Genomic DNA, 18,018 nt, shown 5'->3' on the forward strand with positions numbered 1-18,018 from the left:
CTTAACTTTTGGACCCGTCCCATGGAGTTGCCGCCACCACTGCTTAGGATTTTGCTGGACGACTCCAGCCTCCATTGCGAAGTGCTTTCCCACCCCATGTTGTTATAGTGCCAGGTGGCTGCTGTCCCCATCCTCCAGGCAGTCGCTGCATTTTCAGTGGCTTCTGCACATCACTGTGTACTTTGTGTTCTTATGGCATGAAATGGGCTTTCTAAATCGGGACTGTGCCATTGTTGCGTTATCGACTGGGCTTTTGAAAAGTTAATAACCTCTCAGGAGATGAAGGCTGTGTAGAAACCACACGCAGGATGGCCGTGATTGACAGCAGACGAAAGTGCTGAGCCCACACAAGAGGCAGGCATGATTTTTTCCCAGAGAGTTCAAGGTGATATGATTGAGATGCTAGATAAAAACAGAGGCGTAGGAGAAGGTAACAGATGGTGGCTGAGGGAATTCCAGTGTCTTCTCCAATATCCTCTCCCTACAACACCACCTTATTTTTAATGTATTGCAATTGAAGAAGAATAAAAAAGATGGGCAGTGCAATCCTGAGGGGGGGGGGCAGCAAAAGTGCCCTGGGAGCCAAATAGGAATTACACCAGCATATCCTGGACTTACGCTGGTGAAACCGCACCCCCCTATAGCAGCACAATGGCCCAGCACCGCTCTGCCCAGGTCCTCTCCTGACACCCAGCTATAGTGGTTGGATGTGGGGGTGTAACCAGAGTGGAAGTCCCTGTGCTGGTGAGCCGGGGGACAGGGCATGACTTAATTGGCTCCCTAAGTTGTTTAGGGCACAAGAATGCCTCCAGATGCGGCATAACTTTATGCCATGAAAAACAACGGCATAGCCCATAGGCTCCTATTGTACAGGAAAAGTTGATTGCTCCTGTGCCTGGCCCTGCAAAGTGTAGGATGCCGACTACCGTGGCAACCAATCTGCCAGGAAACGGAGAGCAGCACTTGGGGCTGGGGCTTGTCCCTGGAGTGCTGGCCCAAGCCCCTTGCAGAGGTCCTGGATGGCCGCTCTGTCCAGGCAGAAACGGTCCAGGCAGCTGCTGTCCGGGATCTGGAGGGTGCAGATGCACTCCCTGGCACACTGCCTCCTCTGGTGCTGACGCACCACTCAAACATACAGTGCTGACAGGAGGTGGAACAGGTGAACTCCTGAGGCCAGGGGTGACAGGAACGGGCACCAGGCAAGGTCTTCCTGCATGGGGGCTGTGGGGGAAGGGGCCCATCATCTACCCTCGTCCCCCTGGCCTACGGGCAGAGACTTGCAAGCAGCTTCCAGCTGTTCAGTGTCCATTCTGTGGTTTGCTGGCCAGGGCAGGGGGGGCGGGTGTCTCTCAGGGCTTTCCCATACTGCCCAGCCTCAACTCCACATTCCTCTGTCTGGGGGGCAGCATGACCACGAAGTGCTCCAGAGAGAACAGTGGCCAGCGGCAGCCAAACTGGGCTGAGGCTGAGAAGGCACTCCTGTATAGCCTGGTGGTGGAGCATGCAAAGTGTCACAGCAGAGCCGGTGTCAGCCTGGGGCATGCCATGCAGGCGGGTCTGTCTGCCATGAAGTGTTGGAATAACTCATCAGGCCAGCTCAGAAGCTTGTGTGCGCCCTCATAGCTGGGGCACCTAGTATGAGTGAGCAGCGCAGGAGGATGTGACCGGGGCAGAGGCAGTCGTGCGTGCAGTGATCCCTCCTGTCGTGGTGGGCAGCCTCGGCACTGAGCACCTGACTGGTGAGCTTATAAACAGGGGGAGTTGCACAGGCTGAGCCAGACGGGGTCTGGGGATGGGGCCTGCCCTCCCCCCTTGCAGGCCGCTAGCACCTTCACTTGTCTCATACAAGTGAACTACTCGGTGTGAATGCCATTCCAGAGCAGTCAGGTGCCATGGGCTAGGAGGCCACAGGGGAAGCGGCCACCCTTTTGTGGGCCCCAGGCTCATCCCCCCTACCCTGGACCAAGGAGGGAGCCAGGAGGAGATGGAGCTGGCTGGTGATTCTGGCACCAGTGGAGCGGACATGGCAGGTGACTGTGGTGAAGGGGTGGGGAGAGCATCACAGGGCATAGGTGGCATGACCGGGGCCTGGACACCCAGCCTGACCACTCGGTTTCTAAGGCTGGCAATCTCTGCTAAAGTGGTGGTGGATCTTTGAGCCAGGACGCCCTCGCAATGGCCTGCTGCGACAGGAATGCCTGTCCTCCAGACTCTCAACATGGATGGGTCCTGGGAGATCGCAACCACAGGGGACCCCGTGCCGTGGGTGGACTCGACATCCTCCAAGGAAGTAGGAGCAACACTGGCAGGAGGTGTGGAGGGGGACTGTGGGCTGTTGGGATGGGTGGACCTGGGAGTGGGTGGCACAGAGAGGGATGTGGGAGATACAGGGCCCATGCCAGGAGCCTGGCCCTCATTCTGCTCAGAGCATCCTTCCTACCCTCTGCTATGCGGACAGTGTTCGAGAGGGAGTGACTGGAGACACACCGCGAGTGGAGGGAGGCTGTGTCCCAAGGCCATGAGTGCATGGGTGGCCTGGCCGCGTTGGTGGCCACAGACTGCCCTGGGGATCTGCTGGCTGTCATGCACAAAGGCCATGCTCACATTGAGAAGCTGCTTGAGCAGCTTGCAGCTGTGGCTCATGCCCCCCCATCAGCACCCCCTCCCATCCTGCTGCCTGCAGGAGTGAACTGGAGGAGACCACAGGTTCAATCCCAGCAACAAGCCAGGAGGCCTTCCCACTGGTCAGCGTGGCTTGGTCCCCGCTGGGGCACTGCCCCTCCTCATCCACCAGGGGGGTGCGCCCACTGGGTGTTGCTGCAGCACTGGGGGCGCACTGGCCGAGTTCCCCCCACCCCCGGTAGGTGCTTCCTCTGTGGCAGGGCAGTTGTCACAGGCTGTCCGCGCCACAGGCTGCAGCTTCGAGGGGGGCCATGCATCCTACCTGCCACTCAGCCGGGTGCCCCAATGCAGGTGCCATGACTTCAGGGGCATGTGGTCCCTGGCTGCCTGCTCTCTGATGGGGGGACGGAATGGAGGTGTCGACGGGCAGATATCGCGACCCATGCATTGGCTGCGTCCTTGCTTGCCACTCATGTGCCTGTCATGGGGGTGGTGCAGTCATTGTGCGGGGGATGCTGGCTGGGTTGTCGGGAATGGTGGGGTGGGTGCTCTTGGCTGCAGCTTCACCGCACCTTGCGGAGCTCTGCTGCTGGCATAGCTTTCCCTGAAAATCCTTAGGGAACGAACGAGCAATGCCACAGGTATGTGGGTGCACAGGCGCCAGCAGCATAGCAGGCCTCAGGATTGCGCTGTTAAAAATAATGATCGTTCATGAGTTACTCTTTGATGAAAATCAGTTACAAACACGCAGCAGGGAGGGAAAACAAATCAGTTGTTCTAAGTACATGGCAATCCACAATATCGTTAGGCTATGAAAAAAACAAGATTTGTTTCCCTTTATCCTTTGTACTGGTGATATATAATGTTCTTATAAAGTTAGCGTTCCCCCAACACAGAATATAATTTTGATACCTGGCATGGCTTATTTGAAAATGCACTGATGGAAAAGGGTGGGAAGGAAACAATTCAGGACTCTCTGAGCTGCCAGACTGTTGCTCGACGTTAAAATTGCAAGTTCAGCATTGCAAAAAGACACACTCAAGAAGCTGCCTTATATGGAACCTGAGTGTTGGCCCATCAAAGTCAGTCTCGTCTACTCTCCAGGGTACCAGGCAGAGGCCTTTCACATCGCCTGCTGCCTGGACCTTTTAACTGGAAATGCTGGGGATTGAACCTGGGACCTTCTGCGTGCCAAGCAGAGGCTCTGCCACTGAGCCACAGCCTCACCCCTAGGGAAGCACTGAGGGCTCCAGCAGCAGGAGAGTAAACTGGTTCCTGAGTCCTCCTGTCTCCCCAGAATACTGTTGTTCTGTGGGAAGGACCTAAAGGGGTCCTTTGCCAATATTCTAAGCACCTCCCCCAGACTATAATGGCCATGGTTCATTGAGACCAGGAAGCCATGGCAGTTAAAACTGGCATGAAACAAATACAAGTAACAGTGTAGGCATATCCACAAGATACATGGATATGATGATCTTGTGGAAGCAAAGCAGAAAGTTTTAAGGAGCTGGATCGCTTCTTCTGTAAGGTTCAGTGGAGCTAGAGGTACCTCTCTGTTCCATGGGTTCACTCTGGAAGTGGTTGCCCCTCTGAAGTGCACCTCTGTCCCCATTTTGTAGGTTCAGCGTCAGTGAGGATGTGGGACATGGCGGACAGTTCTCAAGCAGCATCAAGTCCTCCTCTAGCAAGGCCTTCCTCCCAAGTGTGTTCCCAACAGGAGGACCTTCCTTTCGGTTCCCAGGAGTTGGCTTGCACCCGAACAAGAGAAGACTGGGAAGGTGCGGATGGCAACGAACTGATCTTTGCCTTGGATAAAGACGAGGAAGAAGCTGATCCACCAGAAAGCTTCCCCCTGTGCAAAGGCATCAGGCAAGAGGAAGCCCATCCAGCAGGGTCCGTCCTCCATGTGCCTCCCTCTCACCTCGAGTCAGATTTCTTGCCTGCTGCGCTCCTTTCCAGCTCTCCCAGTTTCCCTCCTCAGAAACCAACGGGACTGGTAAACCCGCAGGGCCCCAGGCCTCTCATCAACTTAGTGAAGTCTCTCTCGACTGAGATTGAGTCCCGAGATGGCTCCTCCCTCAAGACCCAGCCTCTTCTGAGCTTGGTCAAATCCATTTCCACCGAGATTTCCCATCTGGAGCCTGAAGTGACGCCATCAAAATCCGACTCCAAGCTCAATGTTCACCGGTGGCGTCAGATCACCCAACCCAAGAGCAAAAATGGGGACTCCCGAACAGCCCCCTCTTCTCCCAGCACATCTCCTTCAGAGGGCAAAGGCAGCTTCTTCAAGGCCCAGGAAGCCAAATTTGAGGACACCAAAAGGCGGTTCTCAGAGGCTATGCAGGAGCCCCTCAGCAGGCTCAGCAAAATCATGGGGGACGAGAATCACGTTCCTCCCCAGCGCAAGGCCCCCCCTTCCGGCAGTGACAGCCACAATTCTCCTCCCAGCCTCTGCAGAGATTCTTCCACCTCAGAGGCCAAGAGTGACGTCTACGGCGATCAGCACGGAACCACGTTGGGCCAGGCCTGTCAAAGGAGGCAAGCAGAAGAATATTTGCCCACAGAACAGAAATGGGGGCCTTCATTGAACTGCCAGTATGAAATCTGCTCCTATGGAGACGTCATCCAGGTGGTGGAGGTGGCTCATGACAAAAGGGCCCCTGAGGAGGCAGTGCGGACTGTCCAGCCTCTGGAGGTCTTGTGCCCAAGTCAGCCTTGTAAGTCAGTGCCGTGCAAAGTCCTTGCCTGCATTGCCCTCTTGGCCTACAACTACTTTGTCCTGCCTTTGCCCCCCTATGTCTCTGGCCTCTTCCTTGGCTTGGCCTGTGGGTTCCTGTTGGGCTTCCTCCTCATCTTGCTGTTAGAACCAAAGCGTTCCCTGTCTCGGCGGAAAAGAGGCCCCCCTTGGGACAAGATGCCACCAGAGATGCTGAATCAGCAGTCCCGAGAACCCGTCATCCTCAAGGTAAGAGTTGCCATGAATCTACCTCTGAAGTCCTGTGCAGGCCAAACTCTGCAGCAGAAGGCCTGCACTTTTATTTGCAAGCCCCAGAATTGATATTCACTGTTTGAGAGAAGACCACCTCACAAACACAGAGCCCATAAAAGCCAATCTTTTTTTAAGACTAAAAAGTAAATGGGGAGTGGGTGGACTAGACGGGGGGGGGGGCGATCTTCCTTCATTGCGTTTTAGACGACTGCCTTCTGAAAAATGCAACTTCTGTCCACTCTAGCCTTCTTTCTGTCCATATTAGTATTAACTTAGTACACTTTCAAGTGTGTGTAAATAGCCCTTTGGGGAAAAAAGCACAACAAATGTGCAGTGTTCTGGGTTGTGGTGGAGGCTGACACACCACTGAATAATCATGTCTCTCTGTCTGTCTGTTACCACATTTCTATCCTACCATTCCTCCAAGAAACTGAGAGCAGTAGTTTTAAACAAAGTTCTTTACACAAATGCCATTTTTCTATACAATACAAATGCTTCCATTATTTGAAATCAGAGACATTCTACAAAGAGATGCTTTTACTGTAAAAGCAAAACTAGAATCGTAAACATGCTTGGCTTGATTACTTGCAGGGCCCAGCAAACAGCAATGTCCTTACCAGTAGCCCGGTAATTTTTCAGATATTTGTTATACTTCAGTCCCCTCCAGGATCACTCACTGAGCTGAGAAGAATGCTAGCAGAATTATTTTTTCCTGCAGGTGCAAACTCACCCACAAGCAATGTTCAAAGTTCTCTTAACAAATATCAAAATCTTCTAAGATAAATTTCCTTATGGCATTTACCTAGAAAGCCCCTCTTTCTACTGCTCAAAACAAAAAACACACAATTATACACAACATGGAGTAGGTAACTCTCCCACACTAAGCAAACACATTTCTTTCAGGGATGGATGAATGAAATGTACTTCTACGATCCTGAGCTCTATCACCCATCTCTGACCCATTCTGTATTTGTGACCTTGGAAGATTCCTCCATGAAGCTCTCCTACCCTAAAAACAATATCCCCCGGCGGGCCACCTTTGAAGAAGAGATCTCGGAGGTGGCTTTTGTGAATCACCACCATTATGACCTATGCAGCGCAAAGGTACAGCTCAAGTGGGAAAATGGCTTAAACAACGCACAACTTTTCTCAACATTGGACCATGTCCAAGAATTACAAAGGAGGGGGCAGGACAGAGCACAGTGTTCACATGCATAGAGGCCGAAGCCACACACCTGTCCATTTGCTCATGATGGTTTTATAATACTCTCATTGAGAAAGTAAGCTTAATTGTTGTTGGTCCTTGGGCAGAGGTCAATATACAGATGCAAGAACTGTGCAAGTCAGAATGTAAGGAGTTCTTTTGGATTATTCCGTAATTTCTAGTCTTTTAGCATTTTTGCCCTCGTATTCCAATATTTTGCAGCCACAAGGTCTAGAAACTTAATGTTTACCCAGCTGAACTCTCGAGTGCCTTAATTCCATAGGGAGAGGGTCCTGTTTAGTTTAGTGTTTCTATTTCACAACAGTGAAGCCCCCACTCTCCTGGCTTTTTGTAAACGATGCAAAACCAAACTATTCAAAAAGGCTTTTTACTCAAATGGGAGGGCTGTATTGTAGGGAAGGGGTCTCCGATGCTTCACTAATGAGTTAGGGACCATAGACTTCCATCACTATATTGCCTTACATATTATCTGCTGCTTTAAATATGTACCATCAATGCTCCATGTTGTCTAATGTTAGTTCTAGAATTAATTATGTTCTGCTTCAGTATTTTTTCTACTCTGTATTGGATTCTTGCTATGGTATTGTTTATGAAATGTCCTTGATACAGTATTGAAATGTACTTGATACTGATTGTACTAATCTCATACTGTGTAATCCGCCTTGAGTCTCAGTGAGAAAGGCAGACTATAAATGACATCGTCATCATCATCATAAATAATAATAATCTTACAGCTCCGTAACAATTTATTTTGGCATATACTTTGGTTGAAACAGGCTCTAATACATATGAAACAAAAACTCTGTTCATCCTTAAGGTGCCACAAGGTTCTTTTGCACACCTGCAAAACATTCCCCATTTGGCTTTCATGCTGACTTGGCTTCCCAAATCTTGCTGTTCCCAGTTCATCCCTTAGGATCCATCCACCAGCCCACAGCAGGGTGGGGCTTTTGGTCTCTGTGGCTTGACGCCTCCCATTGATATTCCAGGTCTTTCTGTTTCCACCTGGGCTGGCTCGGAAGAGGATGTGGAACAAGAAATACCCAATCTGTGTACTTTTGCCTGAGCAAGTTGATCTGGGCAGCAAGGGGTCAAGTGAGCATGACGCAGACCATCCAAAGGAGAAAAGTTCCAGGAAGAAGCCGCTCCCCAGCCAAGACAGCCCTTCGAAGCACCCAGCCAACCCCCAGGAAAGGACTCTTTACCTCTTTGGCAGAACAGGAAGGGAGAAGGAGGAATGGTTTCAGCATCTCGTGGTGGCTTCCCGGGTGGGACATCCTGAGCCACACAATGTCAGTCAAAGTGAAGTGCGGTCAGGTAAAGGAAAAGAGGTGCAGTATTATTTTGTTAAGGCGCTGTGGATCCCAGAGGCTGGACTAAATCCTGCTGCTTCTTCTACAACTATTTCTTCATGTCTTGGGGGCGTGTGTACTCTTTACTGAAAAAAAAAATGTCATTCCCTACCAAGGTCACTCAGATTATGCATTCTCTTTACAAACGTGTGCAATTCTGCTGATTTCTAACTGCGTTTTTACACAGAAATACAGGCCATGCTACATACGCAAATCCTCCCAGTTCTCCAGGGGAGATGTGTAAGGATCAAAACAGATCAGTTGTTCAGAACAATCCCCACGCAAGAAGTAGGAAGGCACCCACTGATGATTGGAGGCCGCTGCGGTCAGCCTTCTATGGCTTCTGTTGACCTAAGTTAAATGAGAGCCAGTATAAGTCACAACTAGGAGGCTTGGATTGGGCCCACCCGGGATTTCACCCCTGCGTGCATGGCAACTATTCAGTGAACCAGTTCAAATTCTCGAGAAGATTCTCAATGTTAAGCTTTTTGTCCCTCCCCAAAAACTAACCCAACAAGTGACTGTGTCTGTACTGAACATGTAGATGTTGCTTTAAAACGAAAGGTGAGGCTTCCAGGATGTCAAATTCCAAGCCTAGCCTTAGTTTCTGCTGCTTCTGTTTCTCCCACTTACTGTTTCCCTTTTCTTTCTGCTGCAGGTGTCAGCCAGCTCAGCCCATCCGGCAGAGGGATATACAGCAACTGCAGCAGCCAGGGAAGTACAGAAGACCTCCCTTCCCTGGTTAAATTCAAGGATCTGGTTGGAAATGTCCAGGAGAAGCTGCAGTTGGATTACAACACATACATGACCCGAATCATCCCGACGGCAAACAGCTCCAGCTGCCCTGAGAGTCCCTGCCCCGGTGTGACTAGCAGCCTGACACCCCAAAAGGTTAGATACCAGCCAGGCGGCTGAGCATCATTGCAGGCATAGAATGGATGCTTCAGAGGTTCTTTGGTGGGGGTGGGAGGCAAAGTGTCAAATGCCCCCCTTTTTTAACCCCCTCCCCGACACTTTCCTTCTAAAGCCCACAAAGAATCACAGAGGAAGAGAAATCACATTTCTACCTTCCTCCTCTCCTAACTCATAGCCACAGGGTTGTGTGTTTGCACATGAGCAAACACAGGTGCAATACTGAACTTAGTAAGTTAATGTTTAGTGTTGCTGCTTTAAACATTCCTCAGCAAGATTTATGATTTCCTTAAATCTCTTCAGAATCCAGTTTTCAAAATGAAATTGGTACCTTCTGACATTTGCCTGATACTAAACACAATGGCCCATCCATATAAAATACTAAATACCATTTGCATGATGACATATTGAAATCCAGTATCAGCAACTGTGTCAAATACAAGATAGATCAAGATGGGCAGCCGTGTTAGTCTGTCTGCTGTAGCAGTAGAAAAGAGCAACAGTCAAGTAGCACCTATAAGACAAACAACATTTGTGGTAGGGTAGAAGCTTTCGTGAGTCACAGCTCACTTCTTCAGATACAGCTAGAACCCATTTGGGAAGCCAGGGGAACCCATGCTGGATTGTGACACTTCCCTCACACAGGCACTGGGGTGGGGGGAGACAACCTCTTCTTGCTTACAGACAGCCTGCTAACCTAAAACAACTACTCACCCACAATTATAACCTATTCAACAGTAACATGGACTCTGGCACCAGGGCCTGCAACAAACCAAGACACCAACTTTGCTCTCATATAGATCCTAGCAACAACATCAGTGGACCCAACAACATCAGCCATACCATTCAGGTTCATTCTCCTGCTCATCCTCCAATGTGATTTATGGCATCAGGTGTCAGCAGTGCCCCTCCACTCTCTCCATTGGACAAACTGGCCAGTCCCTTCGATAAAGAATTAATGGACATAAGTCTGACATCAGAAACCAAAACATTCAAAAACCAGTGGGGAAACATTTTAACTTTCCACGATATTCAGTTGCTGACCTAAAAGTTCCAGAGGAGTTAGCAGTGTTAGTCTGCAGTAGCAAAATCGAATCTGACGCATCTGACGAAGACAACTGTGATTCTCGAAAGCTTATGCTACAGTAAAGTTGGTTAGTCTTGAAGGTGCAACTGAACTCGATTTTGACCTAAAAGTGGCAGTTACCCTGCAGAGGAATTTCAAAGGGAGATTAGAAAGAGAGACTGCTGAATTCCAACTGTTAAGGAAGCTCAACTCAATGCAGCCCCCTGGACTGAATCAAGACAAAGGCTTCCTGTCTCATTGCCAGTGCTGATTTCTCAAAACCCACCACCCCTCTGCATACCCCACCCTATTCAATCATGCCTGCCATTGTAATTCACCGGCTATTATCATTGGGCGTCTGTAATCACTCCACTCTCCAAGGTATAAGGACAGATGGACTCGCATTCTAGCTGTATCTGAAAAAAATGAGCTGTGACTCATGAAAGCTCATACCCTATCACAAATTTTGTTAGTCTTATACGTGCTACTGGACTCTTGCTCTACAAGAGTCTACATGCAAGCAAATATTTGGCCATTATTCAGGGGCTGGAGATTGAAATCCAATGATCAGCATTTGACCAGGGAGCAAATTATTTCAGCTCTTGTAGCTGATGGGGACTCACCTCTTGGCCTTCAGGTGATTGTCCTCATGCTTTGAGAGCCAGTAAGAGAGGGTGACTAATTATTCATTCCTATTTATTTGGTTCAGGGTCCTGGAGATGAGAGCGTCACCAGCAAGCCACAGACAGCGTGGATCAACGCAGGGCTTGGACGAATGTTTTGGGACTTCCTAAGGGAAAAATATTGGGCAAACCAGGTTTCAGACAAGATTCAAAAGAAACTGGGCCGAATCAAGGTGAGAAAGAGGCACTTCCCCATTTCTCCCTCTTGAGTGACTTTGAGTCTCTCTGCACAAGACATTTTACACGGGGACGCTCAAGTGAAAGATCTTACACTTGTTCTCCCATTGTGGATAACGCGTGCACTGCTAGGGAGACAGAGTACACTGGAATATCACAGCCATCTGGGCTCTGAGAAGGAGCAGGAAAGGGAGCTGCTAGAGTGGTGAGTCTTTTTCTGTTGCCTTCCTTAACTGCTGGGGGAATTTGCTGAGGTTACTGGGTAGGATGACAGTGTTTGGGGCTGTGTGAGTGTGTAGAGCCTGCTGTGAAGCGGTGCTTGGTGGAGTAAGTGTTTCTGTTTGTCTTTTTTGCCTGAGTTGGAGCTGATTGCAGAGGGGGATTGCTACTCACTGGAGAGTGTCTGTTTTGCCTGGGGCTAACTGCTGGCCCTACCCTCTATTGAGTGAGCCTTGATTGAATTAGGCTCCTCCTCACTAGAGGCACATCACAACCATCTGGGCTCTGAGAAGGAGAAGGAAAGGGACCTGCAGCTCGAAGAGTACTCTTGGAATATACTTGGAAGGTGCAGATGTCGACAGAAAGCCCCTTTCCAGTCACCTGCATGGAATGTGCCATGTTCGTTTTCCTCCTGGAAGAGAAGACAGACTTCGCTTGTCAGAACTGTAAGCTGGCCAAGCTTTTGGAGGAGAAGATTCAGAGCCTAGAGGAGAGGATCACCACCCCTCAAGAATTCAAGGAAGGGGAGGATTTCATTGAGAAGAGCCTGGGGGCTCTGCACAAGTGTGGCGGAATGGGCGCTGGCTCTCAGTCCGGGCAACTGAGCCACCGCCAGTGGCCTGCTAGCCCCACTATCCGCCTCCCACCATCCCTGGTGGGCGTGGCTCACACTCTTCGTCGCTGCCACCACTCACTGAATTGTACACCGCCTGACTGAGGGCCAGTGAGACCCCTCTGGCTGAATTTCCCTACTGGGAAGTGAATTCCCCAATCTTTGGGTGGGCCCTGGAGAATTGGCAACCCACCAAGGTCTGGCCTGATCAGTTTCTCCTGGGCTCCCTCCCTTCCTGTAGCATGCCAAGTGAGGGAGCTTACGTAGTCAGAGCACCACAAGGTCCTTTATATTCCAAAAGAGTATAATTTACTAACTACATACAGAGCACTATATGCAAAGCAGGTAAAGGCACCACACACAGGGGCAGACCCCCCCCCCCCCCCGTTCAGAACTCCTAGGGCAGAAAATCAAACCGAAGAGAACCGCCGTCTGCTTTCCCTACCACACTGTCCCCTACTCTACCTTAAGGGGATGGTGGGGGTCTGAGGGAAGGTTCCCCCTTTCTTTCCTTTCTGCTGCCTCCCAGGCGCTCCACATTTAGGGCCCAGGCACCCGGGTTTCACCCAGCAGCAGGAGCCTCTCCTCCTTCAACCAAGAAGGTGACTAACTGACTTTTTCCCCTCAGGATCGGCTGAGTCTCCCCATTCAGGCTCCACCCCTCATTTTTCCCGCCCTTTCTTGGCCCAGGGTAGCTGGGAGTTGTAGTCCAGGAAGAAGGGCGTTCCCACATCAATACTCCTGCAGGCCTCTCCCTGGCCCCACAGCCCATCAGACCTCAGGGGGAACACCTCCTCCCCCTTTCTCCAAAGACAGAATAACAGCAACTGGCACTCATTTCACCCCTGGAAACCATTTCGTTACAACAAGCATGAAGAAATAAGTCCAAGAGAAGAAGGAAGAGTCGATCTCCTTTCTGAGCCTCTTCTCAGTTCTGCAGTACAAACCAGAAGACGTGGACTAAGGTGACACTCTGGTCCACTGGAGCTCAAGAATCATTTTGAGGTGCTTGAGATGGTGATGGAGATGAGAGTGGAAGGAGACCCACAAAAACCTGGAGAAGGGTGTGGAGAGGGCACGGGGCCACATGGAAGTGGAAGAAAACGGAAGGTGGTGGTCATCGGGGACTCTCTGCTCGGGGGTATGGAACGCCATGTGTCCAGGCCAGATCCCCTACTCCGAGAGATATGTTGTTTGCTGGGAGCCAGAATTCAGGATGTTACAAGCCGACTGCCAAAACTGATCTGACCGACTCATCAGTACCCGTTTGTGCTGGTTCACGTGGGAACTAATGACACAGCCACGAATACCATCGCAAGAATTAAAGAGGACTATGAAGCTCTTGGAAGGCAGTTGAAGACAGTGGGAGCGCACAGGTGGTCTTCTCTTCTCTCCTTCCTGTCAAAGGAAGAGGAATGCAAAGGGAGCAGACCATACTCGAGGTGAATCGTTGGCTGAGGTGTTGTTGCCGACAGGAGCACTTTGGGTTCTGGGACCACGGGATAAGTTTTCTTAGAGTAGGCCTTCTAGCACATGATGGGCTTCACCTCTCAAGGTCAGGGAAGAAAATGTTTGGAAAGAACCTGGAGAGCTTCATCAGGAGAGCTTTAAACTGATGCCGCAAGGGGAAGGGGACGATCAACACGGGGATTTCAATGAAAAAGTGATAACAGCAGGGGCCCACCTGAGTAGGACAGATCAAACAAAGGTACAAGTGCCTATCTACCAATACCAGAAGTATAGGTAATAAGAAGGACGCGCTTGAGCTTCTCTTGCAAACAGAGGGCTATGATATAGTAGGAATTATTAAGACTTGGTGGGATGATTCCCATGACTGGAATGTGGTAGTGGATGGGTACAAGTTGTTCAAGAAAAACCGGAAGGGTAGAAGAGGAGGCGGAGTGGCATTGTATGTGAGGAGAGGGCTTGATTGTCAGGAAGTTCTGGAGAATGTGGTTGACAGCCTAGTGGAAAGTATATGGGTGGAAATAAGGGGAGGAAGGACAAAGGGTATTGTTGTTGGAGTCTGCTACAGACTGCCTGACCGGGGAGAGGAAATGGATGCTGCCCTCCTTGAACAGATTCGTAGAGTATCCAGACATCAGGACCTTATAATTATGGGTGACTTCAACTTCCCTGATGTGTGCTGGGAGACAAGCTCAGCAAAGTGACAAGAATCATGCAGCTTCCTGACCTGCCTGGCTGATAACTTCCTTTTTCAATTGGTGGAGGAAGCTACAAGGGGTTCGGCCATACTAGACTTAATCTTAAGCAACAGGGAAAAATTGGTAGATGGGAAGTGACCATGTCCTCCTTGAATTCCAGTTGCTGTAGGGGGCCAAGGAAGTTCGTAGCCAGACTCATGGGTTAGATTTTCATAGGGCCGACTTCAGTGAACTCAGAGGCTTGATGAGAGTCATTTCACAGGGGAGTGTGCTGGAAGGGAAAGGAGCGAGTGAAGGGTGAGCTCTTCTCAAACATGAGCTTTTGCAAGCTCAAGCCCTCACTATCCCAGCAAGATGGAAACATGGTAAGGGCTCCAAGAAACCAATGTGGATGAACAGAGAACTCCAGAATAAGCTAAGGGAGAAAAAGGAAATGTTTAGGAAATGGAGAGAAGGACAGGCCTCTAAAGAGGAATATATGAGGATTACTAGGTACTGCAGATCAGCCATCAGAGAAGCCAAAGCTCAGTGTGAGCTGGGTCTGGCCAGGGGGGCTCACTACAATAAGAAAAGATATGTGAGAAGCAAACACAAGGTAAAGAGGCAATTGGACCACTGTTGGGAGTAGATGGAGAAACTCTGATGGAGGACAGAGAAAAAGCAGACAGGCTTAATGACTTTTTTGCCTCTGTTTTCTCCCTGAAGTACTTGAGCCCATCTAGAGATGGGAGTAGACACGACAGGACACCTGGGAGGCTAGTTGACATTGACAGAGAGGTTGTGGAGAGGCACCTGGTTGCACTGGATGAATACAAATCCCCTGGGCCAGATGGTGTGCACCCAAGAGTGCTCAAAGAACTTTCTAGAGGACTTGCAGAGCCTCTGTCCATCGTCTTCAAGGCATCCTGGAGGACTGGAGATGTGCCCCAAGATTGGAGAAGAGCGAATGTTATCCCAATCTTTAAGGAAGGGAAGGATGACACAGAAAACTACAGGCCAGTCAGTCTGGCTTCTGTTGCTGGGAAGATGTTAGAGCAGATGTTAAAGGGATTGATCTGTAAGCATCTGAAGGACCACTTAGTGATCCGTGGAAGTCAACATGGTTTTGTCCCCAACAGATCTTGTCAGACCAACCTGGTTTCCTTCTTTGATCAAGTGACGAGCTTCCTGGATCGTGGGAAAACTCTGTCGACGTGATTTACCTGGAGTTCAGTAAAGCTTTTGATAAGGCCCCCCTGACATTCTAATGGGTAAACTGGAAGACTGGGGACAGGACTATAGGACAGTTTGGTTGATAAGGAACTGGTTAGAGGACCGCACCCAAAGAGTGGTGGTTAATGACGTTTCATCAGATTGGAGGGAGGTGTCAAGTGGGGGTGCCACAGGGCTCGGTTTTTGGCCTGGTACTTTTCAATATTTTTATCGATGATCGGGATGAAGGGGTAAATGGGCTACTCATTAAATTTGCTGATGATACCGAATTGGGAGGAGTGGCAAACACCCAAGAAGATAGAGTTCAAATTCAACAAGACCTGAATACTCTGGAGAAGTGGGAAGTTGTGAACAGGATGCAGTTCAACATAGATAAGTGCACAGTATTACATCTGGGCCACAAAAATGTGAAGTACAAATACAGGATGGGGGATACACTTCTGGGGAGTAGTGTATGTGAAAGAGATCTTGGCGTAAGAGTGGACTGTAAACTAAATATGAGCAGTCAGTGTGATGCAGTGGCAAAAAAGGCAAACTCAGTCTTGGGTTGTATCTAAAGGGCCATTGCATCGAAATTGCTGGAGGTCATAGTCCCTCTCTATACTGCCTTGGTCAGGCTGCACCTGGAGTATTGTGTGCAGTTCTGGAGGCCTCAATACAAAAAGAATGTGGACAAAATTGAGAGGGTGCAGAAGAGAGCGACAAGAATGATCAGGGGTCTGGAGACTGAGCCCTACGAGGAAAGGCTGAGGGCCTTGGGAATGTTGAGTTTGGAGAAAAGAAGATTGAGGGGGGACAGGATTGCTCTCTTTAAATATTTGAAAGGCTGTCATTTGGAGGAGGGCAAGGAGCTGTTCCAGTTGGCAGGAGAGGATAGGACTCGATGCAATGGGCTTAAATTACATGCAGAAAGGTACTGGCTGGATATTAGGAAAAACTTTTTCACGGTCAGAGTAGTTCAAAGGAGGAATCAGCTGCCTTGGGAGGTGGTGAGCTCCGCTTCAGTAGCAGTTTTCGAGAAGAGGCTGGATGAATACTTGTCAGAGATGTTTTAGGCTCCTCCTGCATTGGGCAGGGGGTTGGACTAGAAGGTCAGTATGGCCCCTTCCAACTCTGGGATTCTGAATATAAGACCAGACAGATAGGAAGTCACTTGAGCATCCCCACGTAAGATGTTTTGTGTAGAGAGGCACTTTCATGCAGGCTCTCTCGGGCCAGGCTGAAGCTGGGTCCTGGAGTCAGGACTGACCTGACTCCACCCAGAACCTTCATTCAAACACAGCTAGGATAGGAAGTTGTAACTTTTTTAAGGGAAGGGAGGCTGTCACTGGAGTGAAGGTGGGGGGGGGGAGGCCAGTGGGGTGGGCTTGGTCCTCATCCAAAGGAGAGTAGAGTGGGCAAGGAAGAAGGGGCACCTGGACTATGCCAACAGCTCCTGCAAGAGGGGCACTGCTGAGAAGATGCCTGGCTAAGCACAGAGAAGGGGGTCAGTGGAACTACAGATAGGCCGGAGCGTGGAATGAAGCACACGGAAGGTCCTGCTCCAGTCGTCCACACAAGGGCAGAGGAGGCTTTCTGTCAGGCCTGTCCCACCCAGACGCCTCGTCCTGCCTGCTGATTGCTAAAGTTGCTCATCCTATTCCTTGCCTTAAGTTGGCTCCAAAAACACATGTGGGTGAGGGAAGCTCCATCCCTTCTCGAGCCTCAGACCTCCTGGCAGATAGTTATCTGCAGAGGCAGTGGAGAAACACCTTAAATTCCGGTTGCCCAGGGCATCCCTCCCGAGGACCAGTCTGTGCCAGGCCAGCCCCATCGCTTGTTGCTACTTTTGTTTGTAGTGAGTGATGGTTTTTATCTTCTTCCTCTCCCCTTTTGTTCCAACCAAGCTACCGTATTTTATGAATGACCTCACACTCACTGAGCTGGATATGGGGACCTCCATCCCGCACATAATCAGCGCTTCCAGTCCAACTGTTGACCATCGAGGTAAGCCCTGAGAGCACGTCGTTCCCCTTCTGGTGGCTGGGATCTTTACTGAACGCAGACGAAGCTGCTTGATGCCAAGAAAGACCACGGGTCCCACAAGCTCAGATTGCTGTGACCAGTAACACCGCTATTTTAATTTAATTTAGTTTAATTTATTACATTTATATTCCGCCCTCCCCGCATCAGCGGGCTCAGGGCGGATAACAACAATTCGGCATATTAAATATCACTACAAACTTTAAAAACTCTACATCCAATGGTTGTTGTGGGTTTTCCGGGCTGTATTGCCGTGGTCTTGGCATTGTAGTTCCTGACGTTTCGCCAGCAGCTGTGGCTGTGAAGATGCCAGCCACAGCTGCTGGCGAAACGTCAGGAACTACACTGCCAAGACCACGGCAATACAGCCCGGAAAACCCACAACAACCATCGTTCTCCAGCCATGAAAGCCTTCGACAATACATCTACATCTAATCATTAAAATTACAACTATGCAAATATACAAATTTCATATATATACATATAAATAAATAAAGAGGCAGCACATAGTTTGAATTCGACGTTCCATACAGCGGTTCTTCCCAGAGCAAATACATGAAGTATAAAGTATGGACAAGAGCATCTGCATAGGAGGGCATATGATTTAACGCTTTCTCCTGCTCTGCAGTCTGAGGACTTTATGAACTTGGGACTTTATCCAGTCCCAGCAGGAGCTCCGTTGCTAGGCTGCAGCCCCTTCCTTATCAGCCAGAGATGCATCCACCATCCCCCCCCCCTCCATCCCGATGCAATACCGTGGC

The 18,018-nt window shown here is 49.9% G+C and overlaps 1 protein-coding gene across 6 annotated transcripts in view; it reads left to right on the forward strand.

Annotated features, from left to right (window-relative positions):
* LOC129340081 (testis-expressed protein 2-like) overlaps window positions 1–18,018 on the forward strand; it is a 34,327-nt gene that overhangs the window by 6,745 nt on the left and 9,564 nt on the right. For all 6 annotated transcript variants that reach the window (XM_054994650.1, XM_054994654.1, XM_054994655.1 and 3 more), the window contains exons 3-8: window positions 4,242–5,587; window positions 6,515–6,715; window positions 7,826–8,153; window positions 8,847–9,079; window positions 10,876–11,022; window positions 17,122–17,221. In XM_054994650.1, coding sequence (XP_054850625.1) covers window positions 4,259–5,587; window positions 6,515–6,715; window positions 7,826–8,153; window positions 8,847–9,079; window positions 10,876–11,022; window positions 17,122–17,221 — 2,338 coding nt within the window. In that variant the 5' untranslated portion in view covers window positions 4,242–4,258. The remainder of the gene's footprint in view (window positions 1–4,241; window positions 5,588–6,514; window positions 6,716–7,825; window positions 8,154–8,846; window positions 9,080–10,875; window positions 11,023–17,121; window positions 17,222–18,018) is intronic.

Source organism: Eublepharis macularius, chromosome 12 (genome assembly GCF_028583425.1).
Source record: "Eublepharis macularius isolate TG4126 chromosome 12, MPM_Emac_v1.0, whole genome shotgun sequence".
Lineage (NCBI taxonomy): Eukaryota > Metazoa > Chordata > Lepidosauria > Squamata > Eublepharidae > Eublepharis > Eublepharis macularius.